We start from the raw sequence: 15,902 nt of genomic DNA, 5'->3' as shown, positions 1-15,902 counted from the left end.
GCGACCCAGAGCCAACGCGACCAGTGGTCGGTAAACGTCATCATGTAACGCTTCCCACTCGGAGTTTCGACCTGTCCTTTGCCCCAAAGGTCAGTGGAAACATAGGCGAGGATGCACTTCGGTCGACCACTCGTGGAGAGCGGGAACGAAGCGCGTGTCATCTTGCCCTTGATACACGACGGGCAGGGAGGAGGTGGAGCATTGAGCTCGGCCTTCGTGAGTTTGACCCCGCAGATGCGACCCTTCTGAACCATCGTCCGAAGAACGGGATAGCTGAGATGGGCGAGGTTGCCATGTAGAGCTTGAAGACGAGTGTGTGGATGCTCGGATGCAAGGTGAGCAGTGTCGGTCGGGACGTCCAGGTGATAGAGGCGGTCAGGACCCAAGGAACCTGTAAGAACAACCTTGCTGGCGAGAGCATTGCGCAAAAGCGCACCACCATCGCTCTTCTCAAACGTGACGCAGCGACCCTCGCCAAAAAGCGTGTAGCAGTTGGCATTATCGAGGCGCGAAACGGAGATGAGGCTCGGTGAGGTGTTCGGAACATAGCAGGCATCCTTGAGGCGTAAACGGGAGCAACTGCGGGAGTCGGGCATGCTCGCAAGCAGCTGTGCTTCACCGCGGCCAGCTACGACCGTCTTGCCATTTCCGAAGCCGCGAATATTGCTGGACTTCTTCGAGATGTTGACGAAATCCGACTGGACAGAGTGGACGTGCGAGGAGGTCCCAGAGTCGATGACGACTACTCCAGATCGGCTCGAGCGGGTGCTAGCAATGAACGCGCAGTCCATGCGACCTGCATCAAGAGCGGAGCTGGGGGAAAGACCAGACGAGGGCAGAGAGGCCGCATGTGGGGTGTAGTTGTCAACAGCGGTGTATAGGACGTATTCCGAGTGTACAAAGTGCGACTGTTCATCTGTCGACCCATCGTCGTCGTCCTGTGCTACGTTCGACTGCTCCTTCTTCTTCGATCTCCCTCCTCTTTTCTTCGGCTGGGAGCCCTTGCCCTTGCGACATTCCGAGGACCAATGGCCGGTGCTCGAGCAGTTGCGACACCACTTGGAGCCGCGAGAGCGATGGTCGCGCTCGATCGCAGCATAAGCTGTCTCCATGCTCAACAGCGCAGTATCGCCGGAGACTGAGGAAGACGGCTTTGGTCCAAGGATGCGGTGACGCTCGTTGCGAGTATCGGCGACGACCTCGTTAAGCGTCGTTGCAGCGGTGAGCGTGACCTTGGCCGTGTACGCAGCCCATTGCGTGGGTTCACCATCTCGATCGACAAGAGTCGAGAGAAAGATCCCGGCAGCGATCTGCTCAGGGAGAGCGAGACCAGCAGCCTGCAGATGGGCGACAGCGTCCTGGAATGCGCGGATGTGGTCGTCAAGGGACTGGATGGACGGCAGAGGGGTGACGAGGGACCGGAACCAAGAGACGGCAGAGGTGAGAGACGTGCGCGAAAATTGCTGCTGCAACGTCGTCCAGTACCCCTGTGACGTCGTCTGAAGTTCGACGGCGGTCATCACGGACTGCGACAGCGTGCGGAGGATGAGCGTCCTCGCAGCCGCGTCCTTCCGTTTCCAAACGAGTGCTCCATCCGGGTCTGTAGGACAGGATACTGAGCCACTTACAATGTCCCACAGCATGGCATAGTCCAACGCGCCCTGCATCAAGACCGCCCATGCCCGGTATCCATCTTCGTTAGCCAGCGTCTCCTTGGGAAGCAGGTTGTTGATGCCTGATGGAAGTTCCCAATCGCGGGCGGTAGAAGACGACGCGGGAAGGGCAGTTTGGCTGGGCTTGGGAGAGCCAACTTGGGTGGACATCGGAGTAGATCAGGAGGCAGAAGCACAGAGTGTGGGAGAGAGGAAGAGATTCCGAGAGGATCCAGGTGAGTACGAAGTTCCGATGTCGACTTGATGAGCTTCGCTGTCATAGGCGAGCAGGGCTCATAACCTAATGAAGTGTCAGCGTGAGCGACGCTCAGTCGGGCGGAAGAACGACTGAGGAAAAGGAGAGGGAACGCGGGCGAAGTGAAGGCGAGCCCGCGGAGTATGAAACGCGTAAGTAATGAGAGTAAGTAAAGTAAGTAAATATTGTACGTCCGATTAGCGTAAGATACACTAGCGTCCTAAGACGCTCGAGTTGTCCTTGTTCCTCGATGTCCTCATCCTCGGACTTCAACACTCCATACCTGTGGTGCGCCAATGGTGGAAGTGCATGCATCCAGGTGTCGAGCTGGATTGATTGAATGGAAGAGAGAGCTTACGATTGAGATGATATGACAACATGGCTCGTCGGTGCACTACTGGATTATGACAGTCTCGTTCAAGACTTCGAGACTAGGGAAGAAGAGGGCCTAGAAGACACGTTAGCGTGCTGCGCTCGTAGGGAGTGCGACCGTACCCCGACGAAGTTGAAGTGCGCGACCGACAGGGCTGCGGGTCCCTTCTGGAAGTCGCTGGGGACCGTCACGGTGTAGTTCTGCACGAGGGCGCCAGTGCCGGGAGCGAGGACGGGGTTGTATGGGCCAGCGAAGAGCACCGTGCCGAACTGCTCTGTGGTGCTGAAGCCGTCGCACGTGCCTGGAGGCGCACGTCCGACGCAACTAATCAGACCGATGCCGACTAAGACCTCCAGGGAGTTCGTGAGACTGTTCTATATGATGAGCAAAGGTGTTAGTCGTGCACGGACGCAGGAACTAGGCGAGACTGAAGGAACGTACAGGTCGGTCAACCTCGACCGTGAAACTTTGACCAGGGGAGAGGGTGGTGTGGGGAGGCGGTGCATGAATGACCACATTCTGAGCCGCGGCGAGACTAGCGAGGAGCGCAGCAATAGAGAGAGCTTTCATGATTCGGAGTGAATGTTGAGCGACGCTACAGGAAGGGAGGGGTCTGGAATAGCGAGTCTGCTGGGACATACGCGGTGTGCCTGCTATATACTCGTCTAAGGCTAGGTAGGATGGGGCTAGGGGGCGCGAATCATTGTAGGGGATGACGCACCGGACGTCGGGCAATGGCTAAATTATGCAACTTACCGGAATGCAATGATGACCTGGCGGTGGCTGGCCCTAGCGGGGTATACAATGCCATAGCACAACGCCCAGTGCGGGTATGTTCAATGTCACGTCGCAGCGCCCTTGTGGCTGAGCTCGCGTTTAGGAAGATCAAGGCCAATTGAAACAGTGATATCAGTCGGCGGCATGCCAGCTTCGAGGCCATAGAATAACACAAGTACACTGTGAACGAGAATCATAGGCCTAATATGAGGGACGAAGTCGATGTTAGTCACAAGGATACGCTGCGAATACTGCTTCGACGCACCTAGGTATTAAACCGCCACCTAACGTCGCCGCTATTCTTGAGCGGCTCCTCCCCATCATCAAGCTTCGCCCCAGGCGCGATGGCCTCCCGCCTTGCGTTCTCCCTAGCCAGCAACCACCACAAGATGCTAACAACTACCACGTTTGCGCTCATATACCCAAGTGCGAATGAGTGGCCGAGCACGTAGCGCGGTGCAGTGGCGGGTCTGTACAGCTGCGTACCGAGCACAGCGCCCAGGTTCCCCACGCTAATTTGCATGGCCGTCGCGGTGGCGCGTTTCGTCTGTCCGACCACGTTCATGGCCGGCAAGCTGAGCGCGAGCGCAGTCGCGGGGTAGATCCCTCCGGCCGCGAAGAAGGTCCCCAGGTATGAGATCCCCGGGCGCCCGGTCGGATCCTTGTTGCCAATGAGGATCGCGTACCCGATGACGGCGAGCAGACTGCTCCCGACGATGAAGGGCGCGCGGCGCTGCAGCCTCTCGGACACGACGGCGATGATGATCGTTAGGATGGTAGCGAGCGCGTATGGAGGGACGGAGAGTAGCTGCGCATTCGCGGCGGTGAAGCCGAGCGCGTTGATGATACTCGGAAGGAAGAGCGAGAGGGTGTATAGGGGTAGTGACAGCGTGTGGAACGTCAATCCGTACAGCCAACACTCGGGATCCTTGAGCGCGTGACCGACTGCTGCCCAAGAGAAGGGCTCTGCTGCTGTAGCGTCAGAGTCGGCGGCGAGGCGGGACTGGATCGCGCAGCGCTCGGGCTCGGAGAGGAATGGGGCCGTTGAAGGATAGTCGTAGATGAACAGGTAGGCCGTGAGGGCTACCAGGACGGTCAAGATGCCCTCGATGATGAAAATCCAGCGCCAGCCATTCAGGCCCCCGACGCCAGACATCTTGCCAATGCCCTGTGAGAAGCTGGTCAGTTCACTGTTCACAATCCTCCGCTCCGCTCCCGGTAAGAGACACATACATAGGCCAAGATTCCACCGAATGCGCCTGCTAGGCTCGCCGCGCTGAAGAAGAGCGCTACTCTGTAAACCCGCTCATGTCGCTTGTACCACATGCTCAGGTAAAATACGACACCAGGAAACAAGCCACTCTCGGTCACACCTAAGAAGAACCGCACAGCAAAGAATCCTGAGAGATTCTGCGTGACTCCCATGAGCGTCGCGACGACACCCCATAGCATTGTCAGCGTGGGTAGCCACAGCCGCGGCGTCGTACGTTTGAGGATGACGTTGCATGGAATCTGGTCATCGGATTCAGCATCGTAGTCTGCGGCCGGCGAGGCAATGAGAACTCACCTCAAAGAGGACATAGCCAATAAAGTAGAGAGTCAAGCTGGTCAAGTACTGGTTGCCAGCTGGCGGGAGAATATATTAGCGCAGCGTAATCGCGTTCATCACTCTGAACTTACTCATGTGTAAGTCGGTTGTCAGGCCGTCAAGCCTGGCATTCGCCACTAAGGAAATTGTATTCAGCACAAGCCGATGGGGGAGAATGTGGAGCATAAAGCGCACCATTGCTACGATCCAAGAAGGAAAGCAAGTAGAGGAGGGAGACCGCAGGGAGCAAGTGGAGGTCGAGCTTCCTCAGCAGCGCATTCTCCTTCACTCCATCTAATTGAAGATCATACTCGGATCGCGACAGCGAGCGCGGGTGGTTGGTCGTGGCACCCTGCTTCTCGTCCCCAGATGAGCTCATGGTGTATCAGGAGGGTGCGAAGAAGCACAGGAAGCAGTGGGCGCGTAGCTTTCCCGTCGCGAGCGAGGAGATCGACACGAGTGGAAGAGATACACGAGAAGTCAAGGTGGAGGCTTAAGAGCTCGTCGAGGTTCTTCCCTCCCCACGAATCGATATCGCACCGCAGATGCGAGGTCGTGCTGGCGCTGACATGCTATCTGTTCTAACATCAGAAATTATGTGAATGGTGTCAAGTCTCTGCGGAGTGTCCATGGCATCGGCAGCCGGTATCGTTGGTGTCGCGGGAGAAAGCTAGTGCTTGCGCCTTCGTAGTCACAGATGTCGTGATTCATCGTGCCTTGCGTACAGGTCCCCGAGGCGTTGCTCCATAAGGCTGCGCATTTTCTGTGAGAGTCCAACTGTCAGGGTCTGATGAGTAGTGGCTACCTGCTAGAGGCTGATAGCACGAGTACGCACACAATTCGAGTGGTTGGTTGTCTTTGGTGGTAGGTACCAAGTTCAAGCGAATCGCCCTGATTCAAAGCTCCGCTTCAATCGAAAAGGCAAGCTTCCGGAGTATGCCGCGAAGTCCGACAAAACCCCATCAACTCTGAATCTCCGATTTTGCTCTGATCCATGGTGCTCTCGGTCTCGAGTTAGCAAAGTCGCCGCGTCCTCAGTACACACTGTGAATAGTCACTATGAGTCATGCCAGGCCCGGGGTCCGGTTCAGGGTGTCCGCACTACCGCCCACCGAAGTCTAGCAAATACTATATGATAATGAAGTGCGCTGAACCCTCGGACACGCTGTACATGCTGCCTGTTGCGCTAGCTTCTGAATAATATTCCCACTTCTTACAGCAGCATAGTCTGGGTAATTATGCATAGGCAGTCCTCACGCGATGCTCCCCGTAGTCCAATGGTGCTAAGGGCAAGACTCGTTACGAGGGAGCCCACCTAGCATCGCTTGACCTGGTCACGGAGATTGCAGATGGACATGGTTGCATGTAGTAGGTAGATACGACAAGATGGGTCAAGATACCAAGAACAACGCGCGTGAGGTTGCAGTGGATGCCAGTACGAGAGATTGGAGTGCAGGAGGAGTTGAACGGGACATTGTGGAGGCAAATTGAGGGGACGGACTAGTCTACTCTGGTTTTACACTAGTCTTACTCCCATTCCGGATCACATAAATAGAGATGTGGGGAATTATGCTGGCCAATCGCCGGATGAGATGAGCCGCCATCGGAGGCGGAAGGTCTGCGTGAGGGTTGAACCTGAAGGCCCGCTCGGAAAAGGAGAATGACTGGATACATCGCCCGCCAGAAGCACGCGCCTCCAGCGCAGAGACGATGACATCGTGCGCGGAAGAGTACTGGCTGCCCCTGATGATAGCCTCGACCTCCAGTTTCTGCAGATGCGGAACGACCCCATCCTGTGCTAGGGCCTCGATGACGCTCTCGAGACTTGTGAGGACAAGATTGAGGTGGGTAAGATGAGGGTAGTATCGGAGGATGTAGGTGAATCCACCGTTGTCGCGAAAGGGGTCGTAACACGAGAGCTTGAGGGTGGTAATCGACGACGGCGGAAATATCGACGTAAACCCTTGAAAGAACCTGAACATATCGAATTTGCCGTTGGTACCGTCGCCGACAACTTCGAACTGCATGTTGACCGAGTGTAATGAGAGTCGATCTTCGTCCGCGTCGTCCGACGTTCCGCCACGCACGGAATACCTTGCGCACTGCTCGTGGCTGATATCTCCAACCTCGACGGCCAGGTGATGAATTGGGGAAAGAACCGATACGGGGTATACCGTGGGGAGGAGTTCGGAAAGTGCCTCGTAAGGGGCTTTCGACTTAGATGCGAGGCTGACCTCTGTTGACTCTGGTAGAACTAAGTGTTCCACAATCGAGCGAACGACATCCGTTTTGTCGCGAAGGTGGAGGTACGCTAGGTCAGGAAGCGCCAAAAGAGGGAGCTGTCCTGACATAGCGGAGGGCGGGAGACAACTGTCAAGACTCAGGTGCGTGAGGTTGGGACATTTGGAGAGCACTTCCATGAGCTGGTGTAGAGAGCGCAAACGACAGCACTTTGCTGGCTCAGATTTGGCATCAACGTCGTCTCGGCTGGCACCAAGCCAGATATAACGAGTCGTTGGGCTGATCCATCCGAGTGAGTACTTGGTGCAATTCGTCTGGAGATATCGAAGCTTGGGGAAACGTGCGCTAGCCTGGGCCTCTGGGTCGACGGGACGATTGGCCATGTAACGACAACACATCCATAATGTGAGTTCTTCCAATTGAGGCATCTGGAGGTTGAAGAACGGTCGCACGTTGCGATTTCTGGATCCGGAGCAGTCGAGCCAGAGGGAGGTTATGCGCGAAAGATGGATCGGAAACGTTTCCATAGAGGGGAGAAATGCACCCATCAAAGAAAAGCTGACATTGGTAGCGGGCGCGGACCTTTCAAGTGCGTGGAGAACTATCGAATAGTCCGCGCTATTGAGAGCGAAAATTTTGTCGTCCGAATCGAGAAAGTCCAACCAAAAGACTGGTGTATCGTGAATCAACGAACGCCAGGAACGGCATACATGGGTCAGCCGGATACCGTCAGCTGGGCTGGAACGAGGACCGACGGCGCGGAAGATGAGCATGAGTAGTTCGATGGGGAGCTGGTTGATGGGGGATCCCGAGTTGTAGGCGAACTTCGCCTTGGGAATGTAGTGCTCGCGGAGTGCTCTTATCTCCCCTTCGTAGTGTTTGATTTTGTTCTGAAAATTCTCGATATCACGGAGTGCCGTAGCTTGCAGCGCAGAGGTCCGGAATCTATTAGGACTTCCGCTTCCATTCTCCGCCGCACCAACCGAGCTGTGAGTGTCATGGGTCGCCATTCCGACGACTTTATTACCGTTACCATGCAAGATCAGCGGATAGTCGCAAGCTGAGGGATCGTCTGAGGTTCACCTGCGTTTTGTGGCGGAGATGTAGCCGTCCAGGATGGTACAACGTGTTTCCCCTGAACTAAGGAGAGCTGAGCGTCATATGAACGTTCATGACATCTAATACATACCTGATGAAACCCGGGTTCAACCTTCAGATTTCTAGAGCTGAGGTGGAACAGTGCAACCTCGGTGGTTGCTCAGAAACAACGTGTTTGATTTCACGCCACATGGGCGCTACGAAGGACCGCTCCTCGTCTGCCGGCGCTACGGCACTTGTGCTTCACTCTTGACAACACGAGTTACACGACTCAACGTTAGGCTCTCATTTCCTATGGGCGAATCAGGTATCAAGGTAAGAACTACGGGGACACGGGCATGTCTGCATATTCAATGGCTTACGACTGACTGGTTTCGTTGGCGGCGTACCGTCCGCAGCTGTCTCGGACATACTTCCGAAGGGATCATCTAGCTACATCGACCATTCAATTTGTGTATATGACTACCGGTAGCAGAGTCAAGGTGAACTTAGGATGCGATGTCTTCGACCGGAAAAGTCGTCCGAGGTGAGTTGAGTGCTATTAATAATGCGCCAGGATGAAACCTGCTCCGCCTTCGATCTCGTCCCTGGACCCTCACTAACTCGAGCGTACCCTACAGAACTCATATACTAGCCCGATTCAAGTACAAATATACAACGCGTATGCGTACGTCGTCGCGTCTTTCTCCGGAGAGTGGCTACCGGCGTCACGATAGGGGTTCACCCGCATGGAGTTCGAGTCGGAAGCAGCGGGAGCTCCATACACGAGGACCGGTGCAGCGCACATGAACATGCTGTCATTCTTTCCGAGGTCTGGCGGACCTTCAGGTGAGTATAAGCCCTGGGTGAAGAACAAGAACGGCTCAGTACTCTTCCGACTTCAACCTATTCCGCCACCCAGGAGATAGTATCCTCACCGCGACTCGCTAAGCCAATATGCTATTCACCACCCTCTTCTCTGTCGCCTTCTTCCTCGTTGCTGCTGCTGCAGGCCCGCTCGTGGCCAGGGACGCCTCTTCCAGCGATGTCTCAGCGTACCTATCTGCCCACAATACCGTCCGCTCGCAGCACCGTGTCAGCGCCCTCACTTGGAGCAGCGATCTTGCTGCCAAGGCGCAGTCCTGGGCCAACGGCTGCGTCTTCCAGCATTTCGGCGGCAAGCTCGGACCTTACGGCGGTGAGTACCGTATCTACCTCTCTGCAAGCTCGAATAGCTCACCTCCATCGCGTGTAGAGAACCTTGCTGCCGGTACCGGAAGCAGTTATGGCATCGCTACAGCGATCAAGTCGTGGACGGACGAAGTTTGTACGTGCTCCTTTCCTCGGATCGTCATGCGATCCATTCACCGAAACTTCTTCGCTGCAGCTCAGTACAATGCCAGCAATCCCCAGCCTTCGCATTTTACCCAGGTGGTCTGGAAGGGCACCACCCAGGTCGGCTGCGCGGTGGCGAATTGCAGCAACATCTTCTCTGCCAAGTACGGCCCCGCCAAGTATTATGTGTGCGAGTATTCACCAAAGGGCAACATCATCGGCCAGTTCCCGTATGTTCTCGTTTTCACCCTTGCTGTGTTTTCACTGAGTGATCTCGCCTATCTTGCAGTCAGAACGTCTTCGTATGAGCGATATGCCGACCACGTTGAACCTGTGATCCCGCTTGCGGGACTTTACCTCCATGCTTATTTCTGTCGTTCACCCGCAAGAAGGGTGCGTGGACGTGTAGTAGAGAAGCCAGAAATTTGATTCGCTCAATGCACATGTCCATAATCAAGAGGAGGCCAGTACACATCATTCAAGTTCGATATTAAGATCCTGTGTCCCTGATACCAAAGCTCCCAATCACAAGCTCAAGTCCCGACAACGATCACCTGTTGCGGGACGACTTCCAAGAACGGCTCAGTTCCCTACCCAGAACCCAATCAGCTCATCACTTCCCTCCGCAAAGCAAACGTATGTATGCATGGTACGCACGATGATCAACGCAAAGTGCGCAACCGACAAAATCGCAGGCCCAATAGGGAAGTTGCCCGGGACCTGCACGCTGAAGTTCTGCGCGAGGTCCGCATGGCCGTTCCCGACGAGCGTTGGGGCGTACGTCCCAGAGAAGAGCACGCGGCCGATGTTGCCTGTCGTGTTGACGCCGTAGCACATCCCCGGGCTGCGAGGCGCGAGCCCGACGCAGGATAGCAGCCCGATGGCGATGGCGACTTCTTGGGAGCCGGTGAGGGTGTCCTGGGGGTGGAAGGCCCGGATGTTAGTGCTTAGTTAGCTCGCGCTGTCGAGTTGCAGGGGTACAACGCACTGGTCTGTCGACATCCACGACGAATGTTTCCCCAGGGAGGAGCGTGGAGTTCGCTATAGACGACGCGATGATGACGCTCTGAGCGGCCGCAGAGGCTGCGAGGCACGCTAGGGCGAGCGCAATCTTGAGGCTACCAAACATCTTCTGTCTTGAAGGTAAGACAAACTCGAGTACCCACCGGTCACCTTGCTATATAGTAAGGCTAACCTGTCAGGCGTCAGGTCAGCCCACGCCGCCTCCGAGCTTGTAGGCTCCACATCCCCGGACTGGCACTGCAGGCGGGCGGGGGGCGCACGAACTGTGTCTGCCTGCGAATCGCGCGGCGATTCGCGCCACTGTACGTAGTACGCTGTACGAGCGGCCGACACAAATAGCTTTCCCTCGACTCCCAGGGCGGTCTCTCAATGGAGGTAGCGAATCTCCGGCCGAGTAGTGAGATGACCTGGAGGTACCGTGGCCGTGGTCGGACCGGGGTCTGAGGATGAGATTCAACCTTGAACTCGAAGATCGACGTGGAGGTCATGTTTCAAGTTGAAGTCGCCGGGTTATGCGTCCCGTAATAGTAGCTGCCGTTATTCGGGGATGCAGCGCCAGTCTTGGAATAGACCTGCAGCCTGTAGACCTAAAAGATGACACTACCAGTCATCACAGATATGTATGCAACTCACCGTGAGCGTGCGGTCAGGTGTGTGCTATGTAGTAGATGCTCTTCCGCACCGACGGTCTTCACGCTCTCCAGTCGCAGCTGGAGGTTCGTGATAAACACAAGTAGTACGAAATCGTCGCATGTTGAAGTCCAAACGAATTGAACGCTCCCAAGGTTGCCGGGCCAGAGGACGCACGTCCTGAGACTCGAGACTCGAGAGTCGCCGATATGTATCGATACCGTCATGCGCGACGAGATCATGTTTGAAGTGGTTTGGGTATGCGGGGATACAAGAAGAGATCTGTAGATCCAGGAAGACGTCATTACGAGTGCGCAGTATAGGTTCGAGTTGTAGGTACCACGACGTCGACTCACCGTGATCTGCACGCAACTCGATGTGGACGTGCAGGAAAACCTTATCTCCACCACAACGCTTAAGCCGGCCCAGCAACCTCACGACACGCATAGTACACGCGCACAATTCGCAATGTAAGCTTCAGCTCTCTGTATTGGCAACGAAAAGAGTCGGTCAAAATACAAATGGGGAGTTAAGAGCGAGAGCGATCGAGAGAGAGAGAGAGAGCAGAAACGCTGAGCAATACACATTGACGGGTTGACGGTTTGACGGTGGTGAACACTAACTACTAAATAGGTCCGAGCACGCTGGACAGTGGCGACGGCCGGGCAATGGTTGACGTAGAATGCGGTGTGCGATGTGTGGTTGTGCGGTACGGGGCGGGATGTATGAGAATACGGGAGTACGGGAGTTAAGGGAGTATGGGGGGTACTTATGGCTGTATCTGTAAGGGCAAGTCCGTATCGTACGGTATCGTGCAGACGTGTCCCACTAGCACCAGGCACTACTGAAGGCAGCGGAAGGCGGAAGCGGGCACGGGGTGTATCGTGAGGGGGCATGATATGAGACATAGTGGTTATTAGGGAGTGGGATGGATGATGATAAGGCTGAAGGCCAAGGGCGAAGTCGCCAGTGCAAAAGTGTGTAACAAGTGAGATTGGAAGGGAAAGGGAAAGCGGCGAAGGGGGAAGGGAGTTCGGAGTTCGGACTTTCGGGGATTGCGGGATTGCGGGGAAAAGGTCAATGGGGGGAGGGGAGGTACCACTCAGCAGGATGACAACAACGGCGAAGGCGAAGGCGAAGATGACGGTGGCGGCGCGAGGGAGCACGGTCCGTGCTCCGACCCCGACAAAGCTGTACCACGACGACAGCAGCCATCATGGTACGATGAGACCCATCGTCGAGTGAAAACGAACACGAGAGCGCAGACAGCGGACCCAAACATCCGCAGTCGAAGCGCGAGCGCGGGAATGCCGAATGCTGCGTGCTGCGTACTGCGCATCCCGACGGACAGGTCTGTTTTACTCCCCCAACGTCATGCGCCCACGCGCACCACCAATCAAACGCACCAAATCCCAACGCACCACGTCTAAAATTTCTCCACACCACCCACGGCCGCGCGTTCCCAGCCCAATCACACACGCTCCCGCGCTCCCCCGATCGCGAATGACACGACGCCGACAGGCAAGCACGGCGGGAACGAGCTCCCCCCAAACTCACCGGTCGTGCGCAATCGTGTCGTACCGCGGCGGCACCTCCGACGGCTCTTCCGCGTCCTCCGGGGTAGCGTCCAGCCGTCCGCCATCCGTATGCTGCACCACGCCCGACGACGCGGGGCCCGCACCTGCCGTGTCCGGATTCGCCACAGCGAGATTGCCGCCGCGGCGGTTCGCGAACGCCTCGCGCTCCTTTGCGCTCGGGATGTGCCCCGGGGCGCTCGACGAGCCTGAGACGGACGGGTCTGTCTGGCCGGTGTACGACGTGTGAGCGAGCGATGGTCCGGGCGACGGATGCCTGAAATCGCGCCCGGGGACGGCTGCGACGCCGACCCCCGGGCCGAACGACGCGTTCGTGGGGCTGCTGCCCGTGGGCGACGTGCTCGGGTGCTGGTTCGCGTACGAGGCGTATGCGGCGTAGTCGGGGTACCCGTGGTCGGACGTGGACTGGGGGTAGTACGTCGTGGGCTGCGAATAGGAGGAGGGTGGGGAGGCGGCGCGGCCTTCTTGCGACTTTGCGCCGTGGGCCATCGCTGCTCCTGCGGCGCCGCCTGCAACGCCTCCTGCGAGGAACGCGGGGACCTGGCCTGGGTATTGCCGCATGTCCGGGGCACCACCGGGCGATGGTTGGGGCACGGGCATGCCCACGCCCTGCTGGCCTCCGCCTCCTGGGGGCGTGTAGTTGTACGGGGTGATGTTGTCCGCGGCTAGATCTATATCTGGGAGCGTGCCACGGTTGTCACCCGAGAGGCCAACGACACGGTCGGGGTCGAAGTTGCCGTCAAAGTCGTCGCGTTGGCGGCGTCGGCGGCAGATGAAGAAGATGAGGGCGGCGAGGATGGCCGCACCTACAACACCGCCAACTACGCCTCCGACAATGGCTCCCGTATGTGATGAAGAGCTTGACGAATTGTCGGATGAGCTGATCGTCGGAGTGGAAAGGACGGTGGTGGTGAAGATGGAGGTGTATTGCGAGCCATTGGCATCGGTACCACTGTGAGAGGTGTCAGCGGAGCACTAGAAAAATTGTGGCGGGGGATGTGGAGGAGCAAAGGCTGTCCGCGCGGATTTTCCATAGGAGCGTGCGTGCGGCTTAAAGGACTTGCTACGTTCCACGCAGGACGATACAACGAAGGTGTGCGACAATACTCACATAACTGTACTTGTCTGTGTTGAGGTAGTGGGAGCTACGGACGAGGAGGTGGAGGTGGGTGTTGCGGCTGTGGAGGAGCCAGTAGACGCTGCAGTTGACGAGGTGTCAGTTGGTGTAACTGACGAGGATGTATCGCTCGTAGGAGGCGGAGTGCTGCTAGTATCGGTGGGGGAAGAGACGGGGGGAGTGGTGACGGAGGTGTCAGAGGTGGTAGTGGTAGTTGAGGTGTCGGAAGTGGTGGTTGTGTCAGTTGTTGAGGTGTCGGAAGTGGAGGTAGTGGAAGTAGACGTGTCTGTGGATGAGGGAGGAGGATTGTTAGTTCGTGAAGTCGTATCAGTCGTGGAGGAGGCCGGAGAGGAAGAAGAGGAGGGCGAAGACGGACCCTGAGTGGGTGTGGAAGTAGAGGTGTCGGACACCGGCGGGGTGGTGGACGACGTCGGGTCCCCGGTCGCTGGTGGAGAGGACATGGTCGTGTCGAAGAGAAAAGAAGATAAGAGAAAAGAGTAGTATGTAGAAGAGGGAAGAGGCGTGAGGAGCAAGCGTCGGAGGGGCGTCCCTTACAGCGTCATTACGCACGTCCGACTCCCTTTCCAATCGCCCGGTTTATCGGCAGCCTCTGCCGCTGCACTGCTCGTTCCATATCCCGGTTTCCGACGCCAACAACACGCATAACAGACACTCACCAGACGTCGAGCTTGCCTGCCGACCGTACAACGCGCCACGGTCGTCCATCTTGCTATCAGGCGGTGGACGTGACGGTACAAGTCGAAAAACCTCGGTTGTCCTTATTTGAGCCACGATCAAGCAGAGGTGGTCACACGGTCTCCTCTCTACTCCCCCTGGGCTCCATCTGCATCTGCCTCCGCAAGTCCCTTTCTTTCTATGTTGCCCCCGACATGTCTCGCGCCTCTAGCTGAGCTGAGGTGGGATCTTGGCGATATACCGATGCGCCGCGGCGCACACGCGTCTCGCGCGCGCCGCTTCCCAGCCATGCCTGGGCCACGCAGTCGCCTCCTGCCCGCTATACCATCCAAGGACCCCCACGTTCTCGAATGAACCCTCCAGAGGCCCACGGGACCTCCTCCGATATCCCCCCGTCCCTCGAGCATCCTGGACGCACCGCCAGTTCAATGCAATCCTTTCCGCTCCGATCCCATATGCCGATCCTCTCTCTGACTCCCAACTCTATTTTGCTCCGGCACACATCGGCACCCGGCTCATGTCTCTCTCGCGGAAGTTTCGCCTATGTTCGAAAGTCCATAGCAAACCTGACAAACCCGCCCTACGTTTCGCAGATCGATGGGCGCACTGCCAAGCTGCTCGCTTTGTGTCCTCGCTCTGCCACTTTCGGTAGGTTTTAAATGGTGCGGTCGGCGCCACAGGATGTCATGCAGTGTATGTCAAACCATACGCAGCGGCGCCCTTGGTGTATGTGCTCGTGCAGTCGCTCTCAGGACTTGCTGCGGCCGGAAAACGAGGTAGCGTCTCGTTCACGCTCGTTGTCTTCGTCCAATAGAATAGCTGACAATCTCGATGCAGCTGCAGGTACCAGCTGGGCTACATACCGGTGTGGCCAGATGCCAACCGAGACTCAGGTCGTCGGTCGATGTCTCGACTTCAATCCTGCCTGGCTCGTTCGCCCCCTAAATCATCGGAGCCAAATCTCGGACTGTCGGAGCGCGTTGTCGATATCCGATCGAGCATCCTCCTGGACCTGATGAGGCTGTGGCAAGACGGTGCCTTCCCCGCACGCACCGGTGCACGAGGGTGGCCACCAATCTACAGACGCCGAATGCATGATAGACATAAGATAGGGCCAGTACAAAACGACTAGGCCACGTGACCTCTAAAGCGGGCGCTTTGCTTCATTTGGCAGGGCTGAAGGGGTGCAAATTAAATAGCAATACCTTGGGCACATTTGAGCCAAAAGCGCGACCAGAGAACCTGAGAAGATTCCCGTACTTACAGTTCTCAGGTTCTCGATTTCTTGTACTGTGCGTCGTTGGAATGTTATAAGCTTGATTCTATCACCCAATTGAGCGCCTAGCAAGGCGCCTTCGGGGTAAGTGCTCGACTTCTCTGCTCCCATATAGCGGACCATTGACATGCCCGGCCGCAAACAACCCCCTCTAATTTCAATCAGCACTCTTGTTTTCTTTTAGATAAAGGCGACTATATTCAGATTGTTTTGATGGATGAAACAAGGAAAATCGGAGTACTTACCTGCTGTATTGGTGGCTCACC

The 15,902-nt window shown here is 56.6% G+C and overlaps 8 protein-coding genes across 8 annotated transcripts; 1 reads left to right on the top strand and 7 right to left on the bottom strand.

The window, feature by feature from the left end:
* Positions 1–20: 20 nt before the first annotated feature.
* Positions 21–287, bottom strand: L226DRAFT_424586 (uncharacterized protein; the record flags this gene model as incomplete). The annotated part of the gene is made up of 1 exon (XM_067674623.1): positions 21–287. A coding segment is annotated over one exon (267 nt), but the record flags the coding sequence as incomplete, so codon positions are not given.
* A 2,038-nt stretch (positions 288–2,325) lies between these two features.
* Positions 2,326–2,851, bottom strand: L226DRAFT_458555 (uncharacterized protein; the record flags this gene model as incomplete). Its single annotated transcript, XM_067675449.1, has 2 exons — positions 2,326–2,655; positions 2,723–2,851. 2 exons carry the CDS (start codon positions 2,849–2,851, stop codon positions 2,326–2,328), a joined length of 459 nt encoding a protein of 152 aa, XP_067537955.1.
* A 355-nt stretch (positions 2,852–3,206) lies between these two features.
* L226DRAFT_610711 (MFS general substrate transporter) lies at positions 3,207–5,025 on the bottom strand (the record flags this gene model as incomplete). Its single annotated transcript, XM_067686193.1, has 6 exons — positions 3,207–3,259; positions 3,324–4,226; positions 4,292–4,570; positions 4,626–4,684; positions 4,739–4,783; positions 4,842–5,025. 5 exons carry the CDS (start codon positions 5,023–5,025, stop codon positions 3,324–3,326), a joined length of 1,470 nt encoding a protein of 489 aa, XP_067537954.1. The 3' UTR covers positions 3,207–3,259.
* Positions 5,026–6,058: 1,033 nt separating this feature from the next.
* L226DRAFT_321006 (uncharacterized protein) lies at positions 6,059–8,131 on the bottom strand. The gene is made up of 2 exons (XM_067673879.1): positions 8,077–8,131; positions 6,059–8,027 (listed from the first exon to the last, which is right to left on the bottom strand). The coding sequence occupies exon 2, from the start codon at positions 7,895–7,897 to the stop codon at positions 6,152–6,154; it is 1,746 nt and encodes a 581-aa protein (XP_067537953.1). The 5' UTR covers positions 7,898–8,027; positions 8,077–8,131; the 3' UTR covers positions 6,059–6,151.
* Positions 8,132–8,921: 790 nt separating this feature from the next.
* L226DRAFT_521077 (PR-1-like protein) lies at positions 8,922–9,607 on the top strand (the record flags this gene model as incomplete). Its single annotated transcript, XM_067678680.1, has 4 exons — positions 8,922–9,162; positions 9,220–9,291; positions 9,352–9,529; positions 9,589–9,607. 4 exons carry the CDS (start codon positions 8,922–8,924, stop codon positions 9,605–9,607), a joined length of 510 nt encoding a protein of 169 aa, XP_067537952.1.
* Positions 9,608–9,832: 225 nt separating this feature from the next.
* On the bottom strand, positions 9,833–10,428 carry L226DRAFT_568469 (uncharacterized protein; the record flags this gene model as incomplete). Its single annotated transcript, XM_067684166.1, has 3 exons — positions 9,833–9,889; positions 9,957–10,217; positions 10,288–10,428. 3 exons carry the CDS (start codon positions 10,426–10,428, stop codon positions 9,833–9,835), a joined length of 459 nt encoding a protein of 152 aa, XP_067537951.1.
* Positions 10,429–11,148: 720 nt separating this feature from the next.
* Positions 11,149–11,957, bottom strand: L226DRAFT_320831 (uncharacterized protein). Its single transcript, XM_067673878.1, has one exon. It carries the CDS (start codon positions 11,858–11,860, stop codon positions 11,387–11,389), a length of 474 nt encoding a protein of 157 aa, XP_067537950.1. The 5' UTR covers positions 11,861–11,957; the 3' UTR covers positions 11,149–11,386.
* Positions 11,958–12,505: 548 nt separating this feature from the next.
* L226DRAFT_568468 (uncharacterized protein) lies at positions 12,506–14,125 on the bottom strand (the record flags this gene model as incomplete). Its single annotated transcript, XM_067684165.1, has 2 exons — positions 12,506–13,499; positions 13,659–14,125. 2 exons carry the CDS (start codon positions 14,123–14,125, stop codon positions 12,506–12,508), a joined length of 1,461 nt encoding a protein of 486 aa, XP_067537949.1.
* Positions 14,126–15,902: the final 1,777 nt, after the last annotated feature.

This window comes from Lentinus tigrinus (assembly GCF_003813185.1).
Source record: "Lentinus tigrinus ALCF2SS1-7 unplaced genomic scaffold L226scaffold_6, whole genome shotgun sequence".
Classification (NCBI taxonomy): Eukaryota; Fungi; Basidiomycota; class Agaricomycetes; order Polyporales; family Polyporaceae; genus Lentinus; species Lentinus tigrinus.
This window is presented reverse-complemented; position numbering and strand designations above follow the sequence as displayed.

Excerpts from the sequence above, each read along its gene's own strand:
- L226DRAFT_321006 (XM_067673879.1), bottom strand. The coding sequence starts at position 7,897 with ATGGCGACCCATGACACTCACAGCTCGGTTGGTGCGGCGGAGAATGGA.
- L226DRAFT_320831 (XM_067673878.1), bottom strand. The coding sequence starts at position 11,860 with ATGTCTCATATCATGCCCCCTCACGATACACCCCGTGCCCGCTTCCGC.